At 38.4% G+C, this 22,744-nt stretch overlaps 1 protein-coding gene across 3 annotated transcripts in view; it reads left to right on the top strand.

Annotated features, from left to right (window-relative positions):
- Positions 1–22,744, top strand: part of nrxn2a (neurexin 2a) — a 150,960-nt gene that overhangs the window by 63,569 nt on the left and 64,647 nt on the right. For all 3 annotated transcript variants that reach the window (XM_059350888.1, XM_059350887.1, XM_059350886.1), the window contains 6 exons: positions 3,426–3,452; positions 9,591–9,710; positions 9,800–10,181; positions 11,197–11,387; positions 12,932–13,105; positions 14,014–14,133. In XM_059350888.1, coding sequence (XP_059206871.1) covers positions 3,426–3,452; positions 9,591–9,710; positions 9,800–10,181; positions 11,197–11,387; positions 12,932–13,105; positions 14,014–14,133 — 1,014 coding nt within the window. The remainder of the gene's footprint in view (positions 1–3,425; positions 3,453–9,590; positions 9,711–9,799; positions 10,182–11,196; positions 11,388–12,931; positions 13,106–14,013; positions 14,134–22,744) is intronic.

Raw genomic sequence — 22,744 nt, 5'->3', positions numbered from 1 at the left:
AGATGAGAAGATCAATACCACTCTCATATCTGTCCATGAGGCTTGAGCCAGCAGAGGGTTAGCTCCATCAATAAACAATGTACATTTTTAAAGAAAAATGTGAACATGTAAATGGAAGTTGTCATGGCATTAAATCAATGATCTGCTGATATTTATACTTAGACTTAATAGTGTGTTGCTGCATTGCCTGCAGTGTTGAGAAAAAAAATCAAACTGTGACCTCAGAATAGAAAGAATGTGTAGTCAGATGGTAACATCCAGCTCCCACTACCTCCAAAGCTCATTAACACCTTTTTTTTCTTCTATTTAATCTGTACAAAAAGTCTAAAAACAACAATTTGCAGTTTTAGGATGGGTTATGTGTCAGACTATTGTTTGCAGCTTATACTGCAACTTCCTGGAGTCTTTGCTGGTTGTCAAAGAGCCAAGAAATAGTCCCTTATATAGCCCTCTGTAAAAACAGAACATTATCATATTGATGCTAGTTAGCGGGCTGCTTCTGGCTGTAGCTTCATATTTACAAATGTATGATCTTGTCATCTAACTCTCCACCAGTCACAGAATAAGCAAACAAAACTTTTAATTTAGGTCAACCAGGGTTCACTATGGACATTATGTTTATTTAGCAGCCTATAGACTTAACCACCAGACCACAATTTTAATGTATTTGGCTACCAGGGCGCCCCATAATGTATCTCTTTTATCAAGTAACTTATCAACATAACTGATTGGAAGTAAAATAAATAATTCTGTATCAAATCAATCTTTAAAAAAACTTTTTTATACAAAAAGCTATGAAAAACTCAAGGGGTATAAGGCCTTTTTAAGCATCTGTAGGTGTGTATGTATATTCTGCCTCTCTCTCTCTCTCTCTCTCTCTATCCCTCCCTCCCTCTTTCTCTCTCTCTCTATCTCTCTCTCTCTCAGTTCATCCAGTGGTCAGGTCCCATCTGACCGTCTTGGCTCTTTCAGCCCTTCAATGGCTTGTCTGCAGTTCAAGGAGAAGGCAGTCAGAGACCAGATCCGTCATTACGCTGAGATATTACCACTTAGACCGCTTACACCGTAGATGTGACCATTGTAGTTTCCTCCCCTCACATTTACTGGCCTGTCCAGTTTAGAGTCGCTTCACTGAGCAGGGGCTGCCAGTGATGGAATCACACACACACACACACACACACACACACACACCTGGTCTCTGGCTGTCTGTATCCACTGCTCTGTGATGGTTGACAGCTTGAGAGCACCCCTCAGCCACTTGACTTACACCAACATATTCATGTACAGCTGGATAAATTGGGTTCATTATTCAGAACATGCAAATGATGAGTGGGTGAATGCATTTTGAGGCCAAAAATGTGAATATTGCAGATGAATTTAGAAGGTATTAGCTGTTGTAGACATGAGAAAATGTTAGCAAAGCATCACATTTGTGCTGGTGTCATTATTTTCACAGTGTAAGGTTCATTGTGGCTGCAGGTTGTGCAAATCGCCCTTTTCCTCTGTATTTAACTTGGAAAATATATTAATGTCAGGCCTGCATAACAAGCAGGAGACTGGATCATTCCAGTTAACAGCTATTTGAGTTCAAAGGTGCAATGTGTAATACCTGGTTACATGCTCCAAACTAATAAGGGACAACTTCCAGTTAGACACACCTACTACTGGGACCACACAGTCGTAAACTGCAATATGATTAAAAATAAAAGTCAACTACAAACTAACAGCAGGGCAAAAATACGCAAAGTTTAACCAAACTACTGAAAGTCTTAAGAACTGGGCAAAATAACAATGCTGTCTAATAATCCTCCTGTGGTGATCTGTGCCTATAGTTTCCATTGTAGCTTACTTATCTCAGTTTTAGCAAGAAAAAACAGCCACATTAAAATCATACATTAACAGCATTTGGAATGTTTTCCGGTTCAGTTTATTTCATCATTAGTCCAACCAAAGATATGTTCCACCAAATAGCCGATGTTAGAACGTTTTTCTTTTTTCATTACTTTTATTTCCCGCTAAACATGGTTTCTTTCCAGAAGCAGGTGTATTATTATTATTATTGTTATTATTATTATTATTATTATTATTATTATTATTATTATTATTATTATTATTATTATTATTATTATTATATCCAGAGCAAAAACAGATTATCATGTCATGTTTAATGTTTAATGTTTGCTACATCAGAACTTATTTAGCAAAGGTGTTTCCATATGCCTTTTAGCTCAACATCTCTTTTTCGACTAAGGAAAAATACCACCTCAAGCAAAACTTTTGTGGAGTTTTATTGAATTTTGTATTTTTCATAAAGCTTTTCATTTGTAATACTTCAAAATGTGCAAGAAAATACATGATGGTATTACATGACAGGAAAGGCTGGGGCCAGCTGGTAAGCATGCTCATTCAGTAAATATATCCTGTCCCCAATAATACATGCAGTCATCTTTGACATCAAAACAGTAGACAATTATACTTTTTAACATTCTGTTTACAAGGTTAATTCATTCTGAAATGTTATAAACTAACATGCGGGCCATATCTTACACATTGCACCTTTAGGAGTGAAGACAGATCAAGGTTTGGGCCTTTGAGTGGAGGTGCATTGGCACAATAGGCCAAACTTTCCCAGAGGAAAGATTCCCCCTAAATGATCTTCTCAGTATTCAGTGAAAGGAATTGGTCACATTAATGTCTGCATCAATTATGAATGCATATACATTGTCCTAATATAAGAGGCTATAAATCTCCAATATAGAGATAATTACATCTGACAGAAAACTGCATTCATTGCAAATCTTCATAATGGCAGTAATGACTCATACTTTAGTATTGTTTAGGTGCCACTTTACCTGTTCTCTGGAGTAAATTTGTTCTCTTTGGCCAATAGGCTCAAAGAAGGTTTTTTTTTTTCAGTGTCACATGTGGAAATCTTTAACCAACTCCAACACAGGTTCCATTTTCCATTATCTGCTCCAAACAATTTTCCTCCCAGCAGTTCATGTTTGCGTGCATCAGTAAAACTATCAGTAGCAGTATCTGAAACAGTCAAATTCATTTGCAGACGGTTGAATGTAAGTAGCCGTATCGGAGCGGATACTGACGCTAAAAATAATACTGGTGCACCTCCACTGTTACGGTCAATAAAACTCATATTGATCCCAACTTTGATCTGGTCTATTGTGCTCCCAGCAGTGCCAGACACTCACTGAGGTTTTCCTTTCACTCACTGTTCCTTTTTCTAACGTTATGTACACTGCAGGGAGGAAAGTGGCGGTTTAGACTCTCGAGGCTGTCCCCGGATGGTGGGCTCTGAATATACTGAACTGTCTGCAGAATGTACCTTGAAGGATGTGAAATATTCTCCTCTTTTGTGCTGTTCTTTTTTTCTTTTAATCTCACCATCTCACTCTCTCTCTCACCAGATTGTATCAGGATAGACTGTAATCTCAGTAAGTGTCTCCTATGATTATTTACTGTTCCATGATTTAGAGAACATGCACTGCGCCTGATATGCCTCTTGCTCTATTCCCTTATGAAACAGAACATAATTCATTTCTTGTGCTGCACAATTCCCCTTGTTTACTGTTGCTGTTATGCTACTCACAAGCATCATTACAAAGATAAGAATGAGACTTCACTGTGCGGTTAAATATAATTGGATCTTTTTTTCTTAGTCTCATGAAATCCCTATTTTAGACACAATTTAAATGACACATTTTCTCATTATTATAATGTAATAATCTTGTAATCAAATGTAGCTAGCCATACAGTGGCCTGCTGCTGTGCTGCCAATAGGTCCATCATTTATTTGCGTGTGACTAATTTTCTCAAATCGCTGATAATTGGGTACAGTTCAAGTGCAATCAGCAATTATCTGCAGTGAGAAAAGCACGGCAGTCTCAGAAGAAAAATATCGATTTTATTACTTGGTAATCACACTGCAGTGGCAGAGCTGAGACTCATTTAAAAGTTAGCCTGATATCTGATCAATAGATGAGCATGGAACATCATCTATAAAAAATGTTGTGCTTAAATGTGTAAACATGTTGGAGTGTGTACAGTGTGTTGCAGCCGTCCCATTTTATCGCAGAACATATTCTTTTCATGGAAATTCAATCACCAGATGTCATTTTTATGGCAAAATTTCAATACAGCAACTATTTGAGTCCAACTACTCATTATACATCAAAAGACACTTGTTATCTTGCTTTGAGATAACACAATGTTATTAATAATAGGCATCCTGGACCATCTGTGCAGGATAATCCAGGATGAACATGTTGGATAAATGTACTATATAAAATCCTTCAACGTGAGAATTTTTTTAAGCATTTACATTTTCCCAGGCAAGGTTTGGCAATGAGTTGTATAAGCCAGTTAAAAGGAAGCAGGAGGATATTTTTGTTTAGAGAATTTAATTTTTGACACTATATTTTGATGTCATAGCTGAGGCAGGAAGAGAAAATAAATTAATTGACAGAAGATAAAATAAAGCAAAAAAGTGACAGTTAGGGGTGAGCCTGAGTTCGTCACTCAACATATTGAGATAATTGTGGGATATGAAAACAAATTCTAAATAAGCCCTTTTCTTCCTAGACAGGTTGTGGTATGTCTACTTTATTCATGAAGAACACTGAAATACACTTTACATCAATATATGAATTTACGTTCATCTTACATAGCCATAAAAACATGCATTACCTTATAACTATGCATCCTCTTTTTCTAAACTAATAGTATTATACAAAAAAGAAAAGAAAAATGATCTTTTCTCTCACTATTTTTGAATAGCCAGATCGAGATCTTTCAGACAGGAGGTGGTCAGCACATAATGGAAGTTTCTTTGTAGTCGATTTAAATTTCCTAAGAAATATGTCAGCGAATCATCAAATACAACTGGAATGAGCCATGGGGTATTTAAATAAGCAAACATGATTACATTAATTAAAGGGCAGATTAAAACTAAAGGCAGGTGTTCCTCTTTATCAGCAGAATAGATTTTCTGGTATTCCATACTCTTGTGAAATGGAGTGCTACGATGATGGAGAGGTTGTACCTCTGTGATGTTTGAATTTATGATGTAGATTGTCGCTCTCACCTGATAGTGAGAGACAGGCAATTTAAGTTTTGCTTCAGACTACAGCCGTGGGAGAAAGAGATAAAAGCTATTGGCAGTGGAGAGGTGAACGGCTTTCTGATATAGATCATCCAATACAGAGGAGGCTTATGAATGCTTATAAAAGTTATCACTATAATCGAGTGCTGGCTGAAAGCTTGTTTCCACCCCTCATGTTTGAATAATTCTGGGATTCTCTGAAATAAAAACGTTTAATGTTCAATTTCTCAATGATTTGCAGCCTGAATATTAGTCAGTGTATTGTATTTATGCTCACCTGAGGTAAAAGGAGCCCACTGCAACAACTGTTTATGTACTCTCAAACATACTTTAACATTAAGCACGTACTATAGAAAAATCAATAACCAGCAGTCAGTGCTGTAATTTTGTCTCATGTTAATCTATTGATCGGAGACGCTGATTTAATGGCTATACTGCAAAAGAAGACACGTTTACTGTTACTGCAGTTTTACGACATGTGTGAGTATAAGCACCAGCCCATTATAGTGAAAGGATTACATTGTTTCTCTGATTGAGGTGAGTAGTGTGTGTGCATTCATGGGTGTGTGAATGGTTGGATAGAAGTGAGGCATGCATGTGCTGTCTTTATAAACTAGTTCAGTGACCTACCTGCAGGAGAGCAATACATTCATTGCATTCAATAGGAAGACAAATATGCAGATACATATGTATGGGAATAGCAAGGAGAATATGCTAAATATGGCTTATTATAATAAAAGCTATGTACTTTATCACCTTAGATAACTGCCCAAGAAATTGCTCTCTCTTCCAGCAGATGGCATTGCACCATCATGCACAGAAAATATGTAGTGTAAGTGCATCTCTTGGTTTGCAAAATGAAGAGTCTCCCTGATGCTGTATATGTGCTACACCAGTGACCCCTGACGATCTTAATACTGCAGATGTGATGACAGATGGCTTGTTAATGGATTTTATGGTTGTTAATGAAAAATTGAGCCAAATTTTAAATTGCAGAATTATCTGCATAAATGGTTTAAAACGACGCTCATTTAGTGAGAGCTATCATTAGGGAGAACTACAGTTTGCCCCATAGTCTCATTGCAAATTTTAAATATCCTTGTTTTGACTACATTTTAAGGATTATTTTTTTAACTACTTTATTCCGATTTCTCAGGTGAGGGATCTTGCCAGTGTAGCTTATTTCTGAAGGAATCAAAGACGCAGCCCATCTGCAGCAGCTGCTTGGAAGCTGTCAGTGGGAGGGTAATAGTTGTAAGAACAAATGTAGCTGCAATGCTCTTGATTATTTCTGTGGAATATGGGGAATAATGGAACACAACATGCTTTTGAAATGAGGCATTTGTCCTACAAAATTACAAAATTACCATAACAAGCTTTGATTAACACGCACATCCTACGTTCAAAGTCTCGGCTCACTCATAATGCTGACCTGTATAACTGCAGCATGCCTTTGAAGTTATCCTTGTTTGAAAATATGAATCAAATTCAATTTTAACTTGAGATCAAACTGGACAAAATAGACCCTACATGTGCAGCTTGCTCTCGAGTCTCTGGAAGCTGAGCTTGTGAAGCAAAGGCACTTAAAAAGGAGCCCACATTTCAAAGGGTTTACAGTCAGATGTCTGTGTGAATACATATTATATTCCACCATTTTACTACCCACTGCAGTGTTAGAGATAGATCACTAGCACTGATATGAAACGCAGGCTACATAGTCAGTTTTACTATGTGTGCTTCAATTTTTTATTTACTGAGACCAAATTCTTTATGACCCCACTTTAAAATCACATACTGCCACAACAAATAATTATATATATTTTTTTTTAAAAAGAACTGTAAATATTTTTGTGCTGGATCAGTTTAGCACTGATACTGCATTTCATTCTTTTTTATTACTCACATTTTGCGTCCTTGTCAAATTGACAGTTTGGTCATAGATTTAGATGCGTTATGCCTGTAAATGTAGCCTCAAGCTACAGTCTCGGAGATCTGGACAGTTCTTTCTAACGAAACATCCCCCGCTGTTTGTTTTCTTTTTCATATTTATTTTTCAACTTTGCTGACTCAAGTGACATCACTTGAGGCAATTTATTAGATTTGGTGCAGCGTCCTCTGGAGCCACAAGTGCATTAGTGATTCCCATCTGATGGGACTTTTATACCAGAAGGTATTTCTGCTGTTGCCTGAGGTGTGTGGTAGTATTGTAGAGTAGCATAACTGATTACAAAATATTTAAATTATGATTTGATTTAAAGAATATAGGCTTATCCACACATTAACTCAGCTGTTGCACCTGGACACTAAAATGACATAAGATGTTGCAGTGATGTAAGAGTAAAATGTAGTTAGCTTAATAGCTAAAGGGTTTAACTGAACAGTTCAAATTAGTAGCATGAAGTATTGGCCATAATGTTTGAAACAGTAAGCTAAAATTACTGACTTAACAGTTCAAATGATGAAAGCAGTGGATTGTTATAGTGATTAAAGCAGCTGTGGTGGATGGTTGCCTTAAAGTATTGACTGAACTTCAAATAACTGACATACATTTGTGGAAAAAAAGTCAGCTAAAAATACTGACTTAACAGTTTAAATGATTAGCTAAACATAATGGGAAATGGTTGGTATAGTTAGCTAAAAATAATGGATAAACAGTAAGGTAGTTAGTAAAAAGTCCAACTGACAAAACAGTTCAAATAATTAGCATAGCATAATGGATAAACAGCTGAGATCGTTAGCTGAAATTCAATGGTTGACAGCTAAAAGTAACGAATAAAGTACTGACAACACAGTTAAAATGATAGCTAAAAGTAATGCATGCACAGTTGAAATAGTCAGCTAAGAGCACTGACTTAACATTTTAAATGACGCGATAAAAGTAATGAAAAATTGTCAAATGAATGGATAAACAGTTATGGTAGTTAGCAAAAAGTGGCCTACTGACTAAATGGTTCAAATAATTTGCATAAAGTAATGGGTGAACATCTGCAATCGTTAGCTAAAAGTCAACCGTTGATATCTAAAAGTAATGGATAAAGTAAAGGCAAAGTTCAGATGATATGCTGAAAGTAATGCATAAGCAGCATAAATAGTGAGGTAAAAATAATAGATAAACAGTTAAAATGGTTATCTAAAAATTATAACACGGTTGAATTATAGGTTAAATAATGGATAAACTGTTGAAATGTAGCTTAAAGTAATTGATGAATGGTTGTAACATTCATCTTCATTCCCAGTAGTATTCATAGTAAGATTGCTGACCAAACATCTAAATGTTTAAAGCTCAGTGGCTCAATTACGATTCAATTGAACATACATGGAAATCGATGAAGGGGTACGTGAGTTCATCTGACAGACTGTAGGGTAAAAGGTTGGGAGCCAGTTCTTTATAATACTTTTTTCATGTGTGTAGTAAGTAAAGATTAGTCCTGTAAACAGACTTTGAGGCGCTGATATTTGATAGCAGGGAGCTCCCCTCTGAAAAGCTCAGATAAGACGAACTATCTAGCATTCCACTCTCTTGTTTTTCATTACGGCAAATCTTGTCTGCACCTCTGTTTTTATGATAGAGATTTAAAAGATAAACATTTCTGTTTTTGTGTTGGACATGACTCCAGCCAGTGGTTTGTTTTTCATTATCTAAGTAAATCTGTCAAATAGAGAGGGAGCAGGATTTGATGCAATTGATCTGTCTGGTGTACACAGTCGATATTCAGCAGGTGGATGGTGGTATCATGCGGTGTGCTGTAAAGACACTTGATATTCAGCCCTGGACAAAGTCTCCAGTCGCAGTTTTATTTCCCCGAGGATGAAACAGTGCAGTGTTCGGAAACCAGTTGATGTTTTCCATTTATTGCCCTCTGTACGTCCCCTGTAATTCTCCTACACCCTGAGCTCAATTAGACAGACAAACCCCTAAAGGCACAGTCAGCTTAGGCATGGCCAATTAGTTTCCCAAGCGATGTCAGAACTCCTTTGAACTGCCGTGTCGGCCTGTTGCATAGGCACTGATTTGGGATGACGGTGCTGCAGTGGCAAGCTTCTGCACTGTGACCTATTTTGAAACCAGCGAGAAAGGCAGAGGATAGTGCAGGAATCTTGAAAGTTGAAGCTGTGTGTTTGAGCCAAGCCTCTAGATAATACCTAGCATGTTTCCCAGCAGACATCAATCAAATCACCCTATAAAGAGAAAGCATGCCTCATTCTACTTCAATACAAAAATTATTTTACATGTCAGCTATTCAACTTGCAGAATAAGGGTTTCTACTGCAGTTTCTTTGTTTCATTCCCCCTTTTACTGTGTAATGATTCAGTGCAAGGTTTGGTTACAGGTTAATGATGACAGCTGTATTTGTGTGAGTGGTTCTGAAAGTGAATGAATACATTGACCCTGAATAGAGAGAGCTTGTGGAAAGGGTTGTATACTGAGCTCATGTGGTATGATTGTCACTTGACGTTTTCCTCCTCGAAGGCAAGGGACCAGAGGTACTCCTGGTAGGCGAGAAGATGAATGACAATGAGTGGCACACAGTGAAGGTGGTGCGGCGTGGGAAGAATTTGCAGCTCTCTGTGGACAATGTCACAGTGGAAGGTATACAGTAGAATAAAAGCATCTGTGCGTACAAAGGTGCAGATATTGAAAGCTATTTGCAATATAAGCTGCTTGTTTTGTTCCTTTAGGCCACATGACCGGCGCCCACACCCGCCTGGAATTCAATAACATTGAGACAGGAATCATGACAGAGCGGCGTTTCATCTCTGTGATGCCTTCCAACTTCATCGGCCATCTGCAAGCTCTCTCCTTCAACGGGATGCTCTATCTGGACCAGTGCAAGAACGGAGACATCTCATACTGCAAGCTTAATGCTCGATTCGGCATGAGGCACATTGTGGCCAATCCTGTAACTTTTCTAACACAAGCCAGCTACTTGGCCTTTTCCACCTTGCAGGCGTACGCCTCCATGCACCTGTTCTTCCAGTTTAAGACCACTAGTCCCGACGGCCTGATACTTTACAACTCTGGAGATGGGAGTGACTTCATAGTTGTGGAGCTGGTCAAAGGGTAAGTGCTGCAGTGTTTGGACTGAGCTGTAATGTGCATATAGGCCTGTGCAGAGGAGAGATGAATTGGGATATTTGGGGAAAAGTATAAACTATTTATTTTACCTAATTTTCCAGTCGATTGTTTGAGCTCAACAATATTTGTCATGCAGAGCTAAAGGCCTCCGAATATTGCTTTTCTACTTCTTTCTTACACTCAGAATGACTTAATCATGATTCATATCTCCATTCAATCAGCCCGCAGCACTGTAGAGAGACACAAAATAGCTTTAAAATCATTTGTTCATCATAAATTATTTTGTTAAAGGGAGAGAAGTAGTAGTAGCACAAAAACTGCCACTTGCACAGTACCAGCATCATTCTGAAATGTGAGCATATTTGGCAGAAAATATGTTTTTGAATATTTCATTCATTGTATCATTATTGTAGATAATTTCTTGTTACGGAGAGAATAGAAGAGAAAGGTTGTCGAACAGAGCAACCATTGTAGCTTTCCACTGTCAAACCTTGCACAGATTCTCTACCAGGAAGCAATTAGTCAGCAGGAAGCCTTGTTCAGCTCTGGAGCCTGCAGCAGAAGCTCGCACAGACAACACAGACGAAAAATGGCTTCCAACATTTCTGTCATAGTTTTCAGGCTGCTCAGTGTTTAGTGTGAAGTGTAGCAGCTTTGGCATAGATGTTGCCTCACTTTGCTTCAAACAAGATTCAGTGTTTTGACAGTCAACTGTCTGCTGATCAAATTTAATATAAAAAATTATGATGTACTTTTACCCTTGCTGCATGTTTTTCATTCATTCATTGTTATTTATTTCTACCTAGAAAATAATATTTCTGACTTCCAGCCCCCTCAGTGGTTGTATCCCAAAAACAGCCTGGTAGACAGCAGTGCACGCAGCTGGATGGCTTGAATAAATTGAAACATTCTACAGTATAATCACACAACAGCATATGGCACGTGGATAAATGGTACTACATAAAAAATACTAAATGTAAACATCTGCATTGTCCTGCAGGTACATTCATTATGTTTTTGACTTGGGAAATGGGCCGTCGCTAATGAAGGGGAACTCTGACAAGCCACTTAATGACAACCAGTGGCACAATGTGGTGATCTCCCGTGACAACAACAATGTGCACATCCTGAAGATTGATTCCCGCACTGTCACCCAACATGCCAATGGAGCCCGCAACCTGGATTTGAAAGGTAAATTCAAATATTTTGTTAGAAGACACAATGAATACTTGCTAACATGTTTTCATGTTTGTTCTGTCACTATCGGAACAATTTTTCAATCATATCACAACATATTCACTCTAAATGTGCTTCATTGTGCAAAGTTTTATGTTAAATGTGTTATTTTTCATTATTTGGAAGGCATGGTTACAATATTTATTGATAAAATTAAGTTTTTATGGTAAGTCTTAATCTTCTTTTGTTGTTTTGTTCTAATATTAGGAGAATTCACACTGCCATGTAACTACCAATTCCACATGTTTAGCATGTACAAACAACTAGAGTTAAAAAATAGTCAACACTCAAAAGGTGTTAAAATCTGATTCCTAAATGAAACCTTTACAAAGATTATGTAGACATTGTTGAAAATGTGTTTAATTATATGTTCATTATTGAGGTCTGTAGGAGATGAGTTTCAAAACTATTTGTCCTTCCCATATATGGGAGGGTGGTCAGCCTTGTCCACCACTAACTATGACCTCAAACACATAATTGAACTAGAAGGGCATGAAGGGCACCCTTGTAGAATAAGGGCACAGACCTCAGCCCAGCCCATGCCCTATCTTCCACTGTTAACACAAGGGACAATTCAATTCAGTACCTCCTCTGCAGAAGTCATTACCACCTCTATGACGGTGTCAACACAAATTAGATATAATAGGCATCATAAGAGTAGACTTTGAGTGGTCACTGAGTGTTAATATTCATATTTACACTATACCCTCACACAACTTCAGTAGTTTTCAATAAATTATTTGTCTGTGTATTCAGCCTTTATTTTGGAACATAAACCAATATATACCTGGTTGTAGCAAATTAAATGCACTTATATCGATTTTCTAGTCACTTTGTGACCGCTTAAAACGATTTACGCTTACGTTCATTCACCGATTCACATACACATTCATACTGGTGGCAGAGGCTACCCTAAACGGTGCCACCTGCCACCATTGGGAATTCATTCATACACCGATGAACGCAGCATCGGGAGCAATTTGGGGTTCAGTATGTTGCCCAACGATACTTCAACACGTAGGCTGCCATTGTCAGGGATTGAACCACCAACCTTCCAACCAGTGGATGACCACTCTACCAACCGAGCCAAGGTCACAAATCCTAAAATGTGAGATTTTTTTGATTTTGAAGCAGGAGTAGGTGTTTTATAAATGCTATGAAAGTATAAGAAACATGCTAAATCCACAGAGAAAAAGTGTGTGTCTTTAAATTAGCCATTAGGACGATACTATGGCCTACATAGGTAGAAAACACTTCTACAGTGCCGTGAAGGTTATTCCCCAGCTGCAATGACAGTGCAGAGACACCAAAAGCGCAAATGTGGAAGCGCTGGGAACACTGACAGATTAGAGCAGATAGGGGTGAATAGAGGGTGAACACAGGTGCATTCAGACAGAATAAGAAAGTGTTCTTTGCAAACATGTTCTCTAAGAAACCCAAAATTCAAATATGAACATGAAAATGAGCATAATATGATCTTCTCTTTCCGTGTCTCACAGGAGAGCTGTATGTTGGCGGTGTTGGGAAGAGCATGTATAACAGCCTGCCAAGGTTAATTGCATCACGGGAAGGATATCAGGGCTGCCTGGCATCCGTGGACTTGAACGGAAGACTCCCCGACCTGCTGGCTGATGCCCTTCACAAGGTTGGAGAGGTGGATCACGGCTGTGGAGGTGAGGCTGGGAACACACTGGGCAGTATGAAACACCTGTGAATCATTCCTGTAATGTTTCCCAGCATCAGAGCAGAGATGAAACTAGCAGAGCTCAGAGTGACTGCTGACTCAAAAAAAACTAATTATACCCCATCTTTTATGGTATTAAACAGCTTTATCGAACGGTCCATTAGGATTGGCCAGTGAACACATTCGGTGCTTTGGGATTTTTCACTGTAACATATAATTCTTGTCATATCACTCTGTAGTCGAATCCAGCTGCTTTTGTTGAGTTCTAATCAAACAAGAAAGCCTTCAGTGAAGCACAGAGTCTTGCCCAGACTTAATAATATCAAACAATCTCCCCAGGTAGCTGTTGCTTTTACAGGAAACATTGCACAGGATATGACAGAGTAGTTATATAAGTGTACCCAAAGTTTGGCTTGAGGGTGACACTTGGGTAAAGGTCATGGATTCTCCAAAATCAATAGATGTCTTCCTCTTAACAGCATGACTGAGCAGAGTCAACTTTGCACCAGTATGAGTTATTGTGAATTGTGAACAGAATTGGGTTTTTTGTTAAGCTATTTAGATGAGGTGGTCAAAGTCGCACAGACATAGACAGACGGAATCAATTGCATTACCTCTGACATTTAGTGGAGGTAATAAGTAACCAGTGAGAAGTTGCTTGACTTGCTTTGGTTATCTTGCTAAACCTCCTTTCTTTGCAGGCCTGTAGAATACATATGAAGGCAATAAAATTACTTCACATTAATATATTCTTTTGAGAGATTGAATATCTGCTGTCTAATTTAGCAGTAACAACTAGCCAACCATCATGCATTAACTCCTTTTGGATAATAGCAAAGATGCATGAATAAAAATGGAGAGAATGCGCCTGGTAAATCTGCTGTCAACACCCTGCAGGTCCCAGCACCACCTGCACAGAGGACTCCTGCCACCACCAGGGAGTGTGTCTGCAGCTGTGGGAGGGCTTCTCCTGTGACTGCACCATGACCACCTACGGGGGACCATTCTGCAGTGACCGTAAGTACAAGTTTGTTGCACCGAGTGGGTAGAATGGTGGGGAATAGTTTAGTTGCAATCTTTCACTGGTCTCTGTGGATTAAATTATCGTAATGATCGGATACCACAATTCACCTATGGCTAAGCCACACCCCAAATGCGATGAGCCAATCACAGTGCGCATAGCTAACTCAATACACTCGGACATTCTCTGCTTCCACATCCATTGAAATGCATTGGAGTTAGTCCATTTTCAGTCGTTTTTATGTGTTTTTTCTTGAGATTTTAAGTTTAAAATGGTCAAACAGTGTGCTTGGGGTACATGCAACTCTGACACAAGGTATAGCCCAATAATATGGGAGCAGTAACCCGGTTCCCTATGGCAGTGATTCCCAACCGCTGTTCCGCAGCACACAAGTGTGCCGTAAGAAATCAATATCTATCAATATTAAAATAAATATCTCCTCATTAATGACTGGAGACAAATCCAGCGACTCCGTCTTAACGAGCGCTAACGAGGTCGGCCGGCTTGTTAACAAGAGCCTCTTGTTAACAAACCGGCCGACCTCGTTAGCGGCAGTTAGCTACAGTTAGCTCTGTAGCAGTACAGTGTGTATGTGCTGCTGCTGCAGGAGGTGTTCACTTAGCGATCTCTGTTTGTTTACAACAAGCACCGGAATGAGCGGTGTCAGTGGGGTGAAAAGACGAGTGAAAACCTGTTAATGAAGGCCCTTTTGGTGACTTCGAGATGATATTTCATTTTTCTGTCTCCAAAAATGATTAATTGCCTCCTGTGAAATTTCTACGACTGTCACAGCTGCCATAGCGCCCTCACCGAATGTTGACAGTTTGTCGGAGTGAGTGGAGGTGGCGGGGCTTAGCAATAGGTGAATTGAGCAATTGGTCTCCCCTAAAATATGGATTCCCTTAAAAAGAACAGTCAGATTTATGTTGGTATGAAGGCTGTAACAACAAGGGACAACAGATTACACAACATCGTGCCCTCTCAGATCCGCCCACAGTGGGCGTCTGGGCGGCTTGGTGGCGTCTGGTTCTCCACTCTGTTGTAACCAGAGAAGAAGAATAGTAGAAGAACTGACATTGCACGATTGCATCGTTTGTTGGTTATTATGGTGACAACACACATCAGTGGGGACTTAAGGTAAGTCGAGTCACTGGAGACAACAGGTTGCTACAACAGGTTGCAGGTGCAACAGTACTGGTTGCCGCTGGGACCATCCCATTATGTTGACTTGAATGGGATTTTTCATTCTACTCTCATTCTATTTCTATGGTCATAAGTGTTGGGGAAAACAACCATTTTGAACTGCTCAAGAAATAAGACAAAAATGCCTTGTTTCATCTTCAGAGAAATGTATTTTTCTGCTTATCCAACTCAGTGCTTATCAACCTTTTCAGCTTGTGGACCCCTAAAATTAAACAATGTCCAACTGTGGCTTTTAATAATATTTTCTAATTTTATTTATCTCCTTGCATTGTATCCTCTGAATGATTTTAGAACCCTGAGGAGGTAAAATTATTTGGTATGTCACAAATAAAAGTAAAAAAAAAAACAGAATTCTATGTAACTGAAATATTTCTTTATTTATCTGGTTGCCTCTCATTTGCATGCAGATGTTTCTGATTATGCTGCCCTCACAGCTACAAAACCATACAACACCAACGTTATGATGTCTGTGATGGATTGCCCATTTGATAAGATAAAAGAAATGCAATACACGCCAAGAGTTGCAGTTAGGTGATGATCACTGGGAGCAGACTTGAAAGTAGGATAAAAAAAAAAGTGTCGCACACTCTGGCTCCATATGCATTTCTCTTTAATTCAGATAACGTTTCGGGCCTCAGGCCTTCTTCAAGATCAACGAGCCAGAGTGTGTGACACTTTTTTTCCCCTACAAGTGCTTTGATTGCCCATTTTAACGCATTGCTAGGATCTGCAAGAACATTTTCTGACTTTATTGAAATTGACCCAACTGCTGGCTCAAAGATAAATTGGAAAATAATCAACAGTTATGCCGTGTATAAGCGATGTGTAAAACATACAAAAGCACTGCTGAAATAGTCCTTTCAGAACAACGATTATTATGCAAAAATTTATAATTGCTCACTCTTCAGTCATAAATGATGATGGGTTTTCTATTCCAACAGATTGTGTACTTTGAATGTGATCTTGTATCAAAAACAACAAAAAACACAAATGTCACACAAATGTCTTGGCTAAGTTTTAGAATTTCAAACTGTGACATGAGAAGTTTTACATACTCTGTATTGTGCATGCATTGTTAATACATTATAATGTACTGTGTGTCTAACTTGAGGAATCAATAGCGGCCTAATTGGACATGACACGTTTGATAACACCACATTTCAAAAACCTCCAGTCTGATTGCTGCGTCCGTCATAAAGAGCCCTCTATGTCCAAAATAATAGACCCGACTTTTACCAGAAGCTTTTCATACTTATAATAGCCAGAGATTAACATTAAGCTTATTGGTCCAGTGGTCACGGTGAGTTAAGCTTCATTTGCTGCAGAGTCATTTAGAATAACTGCAAGAATTGTGCCTTTGTGGTAATCATTATTGAAATGTGCTGTTATGCAGTATTGTTTTAAGAGAGAAAAGGGCATTAAACTCTGTAGGGGGGCTATTTAAGAACAATTTGTTGTTAACAGTGTGTGTAAGAAATGCATGTTTGCCAGAAAACATTATCTGGTGTTTACTGTACTGTGTAAATATATATATATATATATACATATATATATATATATATGAAGCTCCTTTCAAACGATATGGATGTAGCCCCTGTAGATTGGGTTGGGTTGTGTTTTGAAGCCTTGAGTTTGGTATTTTGATGGCCTTCATGTTTTTTCTGAGCCAGAAGTGACCATATTTGGGTGTGAGGGTGGACCTGGAAGTTACACAGGTTGCAAGTCTGGTGGGACCAGGTATTGTGAGTATAATAAGTTTCCAGCTAACGCCAGTGCTAGCTAGCTAGCTTGGCTAGTAATGTGCATCCGTAATTCACGCTACCCGGGATGTTAATTTTGGCTAGTGAACAATTGAATTGCAATTGAAATGTACACACAATTTTAGCAACTTATCGATCACAAGTTAGCCCTGCCCTAAAACATACCCTACTTTATTGTTTATTTTACTATAAATGGGATAATAATTTATAAAATGAACATAATGCTGTGTTGAAGAAGACTTGAAACTAGCTACAAGGAACATAAACTTATCAGGAAATTGTTGCTTCCGCTGTTTTAAACTTACACACAGCCCAATGTGCTAGCTGCTGTAATGTATTGATCTGACCTGAAAATCAATAGTTTGTCCTCTGTAGTCTTTATCTATTATGTCCCTTACATTCCCAAGACTGTGCACCAGAATAAGATGTATATTACAGTGTTCAAGCTGCTTTTTGCTTCCTGCATTAGTGAAATATATTTTGGACAAAACAAGAGAGCCGCCCAAGTTTACTGTTCTGTTTGTGCATGATACCACATTAATAAATCTGGTGATAACTTTACAACTGCAGCTCAAATAGGGAGGAATACAGTAAAAATTCAGGGGCTATACTACTACTACTATGACAGCCAAACATTAGATCTATGCAGATGGAACTATTTAATGACATTTTAAACCCTGTCAGTGGCTGTGACGCATTGCATAATTTAAACTGCCTTTTAAATTATTTTTTTTTTTACAAAATTCCTGCAGTATGTCTTGGATTATTCAATGCATTGATTTTCAGTTAAATCCTTGCAAAGTCATTTGTCCACTTTTGGTCACAAATATTCATGTCTATTTCCACACATATAATAGCTTTGGTAAGCTGTGTTTTGTAAGCCATGCAAGAAACATGATGATCTTTTTTAACTTGATAGTGATTCCCCTTGAGAGAGATTATTGTTTGGTATGCAGTTGTTCAACCCCAAATCCTATTTGATTTTCTATATCTCTATAATTGTAGCTAGTTTGATGCACATCACATCATCTAAGCCTGAATTTCAAACGGCCGCCTCAGGCTAAACCTTCATCGCACTCTGTCTAACAAGCGTTACAGACATAAATGTATGTACAGTAATATTTTGCTGCCAAAGAGTCAGGCAAGTTTTGGCAGTTTGAAGGATATTGAATACATAGTTCGTCAATTTAAATGATGTACCAGTAGGGTTCCATCAATATGTGTTTTAAATACTACATTTTCTGACAGAGCTGCCAGCAGTATTTCAGATGTTCTAGTTTTATTACATACAAATGATCTATGTTCACTTACCAAAAAGAGAGACACCTTTTAAGAATATAGAATATATACAACGTTTTCTCTCCAGGGGCTAAGGGGAAGGTTTACCAATACATGGAGTCAGGGAGGACTGGGACTAAAAAAAGGCCCTGGACTTTTCCCAAATTTAGGCCCACCACCCATACATGATAATATGCTTAAATAACTACTTGCCAGCATGTCAAGATACTATACCAAAAGCCTAGTAGACAAGATATTCACAGGGAAAAACATTTCACAATCATTGATTATTTGTGTTGTGTTTATTTATGCAGCCCCAGTTTTCAAATGATAATAATAAAAATGTTGTGGTGTAGAGCATCCTAGCACTTCCCTGAACTCTCCCTGTTTTTTGAGCTGCAACTATCTTTAACCTGAATTCACAAATTGTTATTGTTATTGTTATTGAACCACAAAGGCCACAGACAGGGTCTGTGGGACGGCTGTTCTGACTTTGACAGAATTTTCCTTTTGGTCAGTCTGCCCTGCATTGGGTGCTATGAAAATGGTTGATTTTCATAAATGCAGAGTAACTTTATTAGGAAGTCTTCATTTTTTCAATTAATGTAGATAAGTCACATGATACAATCAATATAATTGTCATTATTGATTGCATTAGGCATACGAATATTCAACCAAACAGCTACAAGCCAAATATAAGTGACCACAAAGCAATGACAAAAATGTCTGACAGTGCCCATGCACCCACAATTAATAACAACACAACACACACAGCATGCAACAACAACAACAACAACAACAACAACAACAAGCGCATTGACTGCATATGCATGATTTTTAAATATGCATTGGTCATAATGTTTCCAATAAAATGGCTATCACAACATCATAAGTTAAATTAATAACATCTTAGTGCAGCCACAATGAGAATGCATTGAGCCTTTGCCTGTTAACTTTGCACACACATGTCAAACAAAGTGACTGCCATCACAATCTGAGTGATTATATTTCTTTTACAAACCAAAATAACTTCTGATGATATACATGCTTCCTGCTTTGCATTGGTTATAATGTTACAGATTAAATGTCCATCAATGAAAGGAATAATATCCAAAGTGCAGCAGTGACATTTATTCCATGCCTGTCAACTGTTTTTCATTTGTCTTGATCAGAAAACGACCCAACGCTCACGTAACATAGCCTAATGTGCACAAGAACACACACCAGACAGCCCCTAGTCTACACACACACACACGTCATAGGGTTTATGCGACACAAGCATGCAGCAAAGTGATCGGATTGGAAATAGAGTGGCTTGCTATTGACTTATAAATATTTCTTTATATAACAATTTTTAAAAAATACTAACATGCTTGAGGTGTGGCGTGTGATGTAGTCCCATGCCTGATCTCCACCCTTGCAATTATAGGGCCAAATCTAGCATGTATTCCTGCATTTACAAGAATAATATTAAACGTTTTACAGAAAAAGTACAACATTTTCAACAACAACATAAAAAGAAAACAATTCCACTGCAGCATATTTGGTTTCCATCCAGCAGTGTTCAGGGAGGACTCTCAATCATGCGGGTGGTAAATGGCATTGCTTGCCGATATCAAAGGTCAAACCAATACATCAGTCCAACGCAGAGGAAATAACAAGCCTCATGCTTCACATTGAGCCATCATCAAAGTCATTAAAACAAATGGAGAATGTGACAATAATGTGAAAACACAAACAAATATGTAGGCCGGACAATGGTTTTGTAACCATCAGTATTAGTTGGTACAGCCTGTCTCATTCATGCCACAATCTGCTGCTTTGTTTTTCTTGCCAACAGTGAAGCCTAACAAACAATCTACTCCTCCCACCTTTGTCTTCTTCTGCGTGAGAGTACAAGTCCAGAAGGGCAGCCAAGAATTCCAAGAATTAACAAGAAAGGTGGTGTGCTTTACTGATTTTTTTACTGTCTGTACTATCTTTCAATACTATCACCTAAGAATAAGAAACAAAGCAGCAGTGTAGAAGCTTATCAAGCAACTGAGATTCTTTAGCTGCTTCATTACATTTATATTCATATACAGAAAGCAATTAACCAAGTACGCCACAAACATCTGTGCTAATTACCTCCAGGTCATGGTTTCATCACCAAAGTCACCCAGATATATAATGATGTTCTGCGCTCAATTTTTAGCGCTTCTTTCTGTAAACATATGGAGAGTGTAATTATTGGTTAACCTCTGCAGCTACAGATGATTATTTTGGCATATTCATTACAGCCCTGTGTGTGCGCCCGTGCTTGCAGATGTGTATGTCTAGGTGTATTTATGCAACTGTCCGTATTTCTAAGCAAATACCAATACTATTCCTGTCTTAACAAAATGCACAACACAGACTGGTTGTTTCACTTAACTCCATTCAGCTCATAAGGAACGACAGCTGTGACAAATGTATTGCAATACAAAGTCACAATGAGCACTGACTTTAACTGAATGTGACACAACTGTTCCTGCAATTTTTTTCTCCAAATCGTCCCACCCCATCCCAACCAGGAGTTCACAATGTGCCCCATACATTTGACAAACGTATGCAATTCCACCTGACATAGCTTTGCTTAACCACAGTGTTAGCACCTATCAGCTATCTGCAGAGTGGATCCCACCGTCGACATTAATTTGTGAGTCAACATTTCCTTTGAATTGTTTAATACCCACGGAAGTATAAAGCAGACTGCAAATTGAGCCTGTAGCCTCCAGGCATGCAGGCAAGGTACAGTAATAGAGCACTAGACAGCAGCTGTCTTCCTTTCTTGTTTTGTGTGGCAGTTAGCAAGCATTGTATCTATCTTTCATTTTGTGTGTGCCAGAACTACAGTGGCTTTACATTTCCTGAAAGAAGCTTTATGAAGTTAGTTTTATCAAAGGGTTCTAAAACATATTTGGAGGCTTTTCATAAACCTGTACGCAGAATACATGAACACCTGCAAGGTGAAGCAAAGTGCAGTCTAGATTTGTCCTCTGAGGTACAAATATGTTTTGAAAATAATTTGCAGGGCAGGGGGGCTTGGGAATATTAAAGGCTCTTTCTGTAGATATATAACTCAGTCAAATGTCTATGTGAGAAGTGCAGGAAAGTTGGCATTGTAGTCTTTTGTAATGTAGCTACCATAAAGTGTAACAAAACTAGGGGTATAAGAGCCCAATCAAATCCCATTTTCCCTCCGACCTTCATTTCAGGTGGAGTCATTCATGATTATGACTGTGTCCCAAAGGCCACAAGGATAATCCAGGATAGAGGTTCAGACTTAATCTCGCGTCCCGGGACCAAGGCTCAAGAAAACATATTGCCGCTCATAACATGGTGGCCTACCAGAAATAGACTTGTGAGACACTTCTGAGTCTGGGCCATATAAAGTCAATGGCCCGGATCATGTCTTTAAGAGACTTGCACAATGTACAGTATGGCAACATAACGACCCAGAGGGGAAATAACCCAGACCTCTTTGCATTTGTGTCAGCTCAGTGAGAAGAAGTTTCATTTTAAGATGTGTTCAACAGATTGAAATATGCTCTTGTGTTAGTTGTGTATACAGATTTTGTGATAAGAGCATATACAGTATGCTTCATTCCTTTGAAGTCTTAAATGAGCAGTATGCAGGATTTAATTGGATATTATAGTATTATAGTATAGTATAGGTTACAGATGCAGGTGCACCTGTTCCCTCACACCTCCCTTTCCAAGTGTGTCCTTCAGGTATCATGAAAAAAAGTTTGTCTTTTCTGGTCAACAATACAGTAACAGACTGCTCTCATTTACTGCTTGTTCTTATACTTGAGAAAATGTATATAAATGAAATTTAAAGCCAGGAGTCTCCGTTGATTAAGACTCATATTTACATTGTTGTTAGGTGGTAGTCTCTAGTGGTCGTAAGAATTATATGATCAGAGCAAAGGAAGAAATAAGGTGAAGTACTACAAAGAGCAACAATGTCCGTGTACAGAGGAGGGCGAGGTGGGCAGATATTTCACACAAAGCTGTGGTGTGTTAGCCTCATTAAGCCACTTTGCCGTGAGATCGCACCCACCCACCAAACTCACATAGAACAGACAAGAACAGGCTTTTGGGTCGTAGAGAGGGAATGACTCACTTACATATATCACATAGTTAACTAATATTTTTCTAAATTCAACCAACAGCTGACCAGGCAGCTCTGTCTCAAAAAATTAACCATGTGTGTACAACGGCGAACTAGAGACACACTCATATTTATTATTATTATTATTTTCATATTTCAGTAGTTCAAGTCAAATAGCCCCAACCAAGTATTGAGTGCATATGGATGGACATACTTTTCAGAGGCAAACAT

The sequence above is a fragment of the Centropristis striata genome, chromosome 15 (assembly GCF_030273125.1).
Source record: "Centropristis striata isolate RG_2023a ecotype Rhode Island chromosome 15, C.striata_1.0, whole genome shotgun sequence".
In the NCBI taxonomy this organism is placed as follows: domain Eukaryota; kingdom Metazoa; phylum Chordata; class Actinopteri; order Perciformes; family Serranidae; genus Centropristis; species Centropristis striata.
This window is presented reverse-complemented; position numbering and strand designations above follow the sequence as displayed.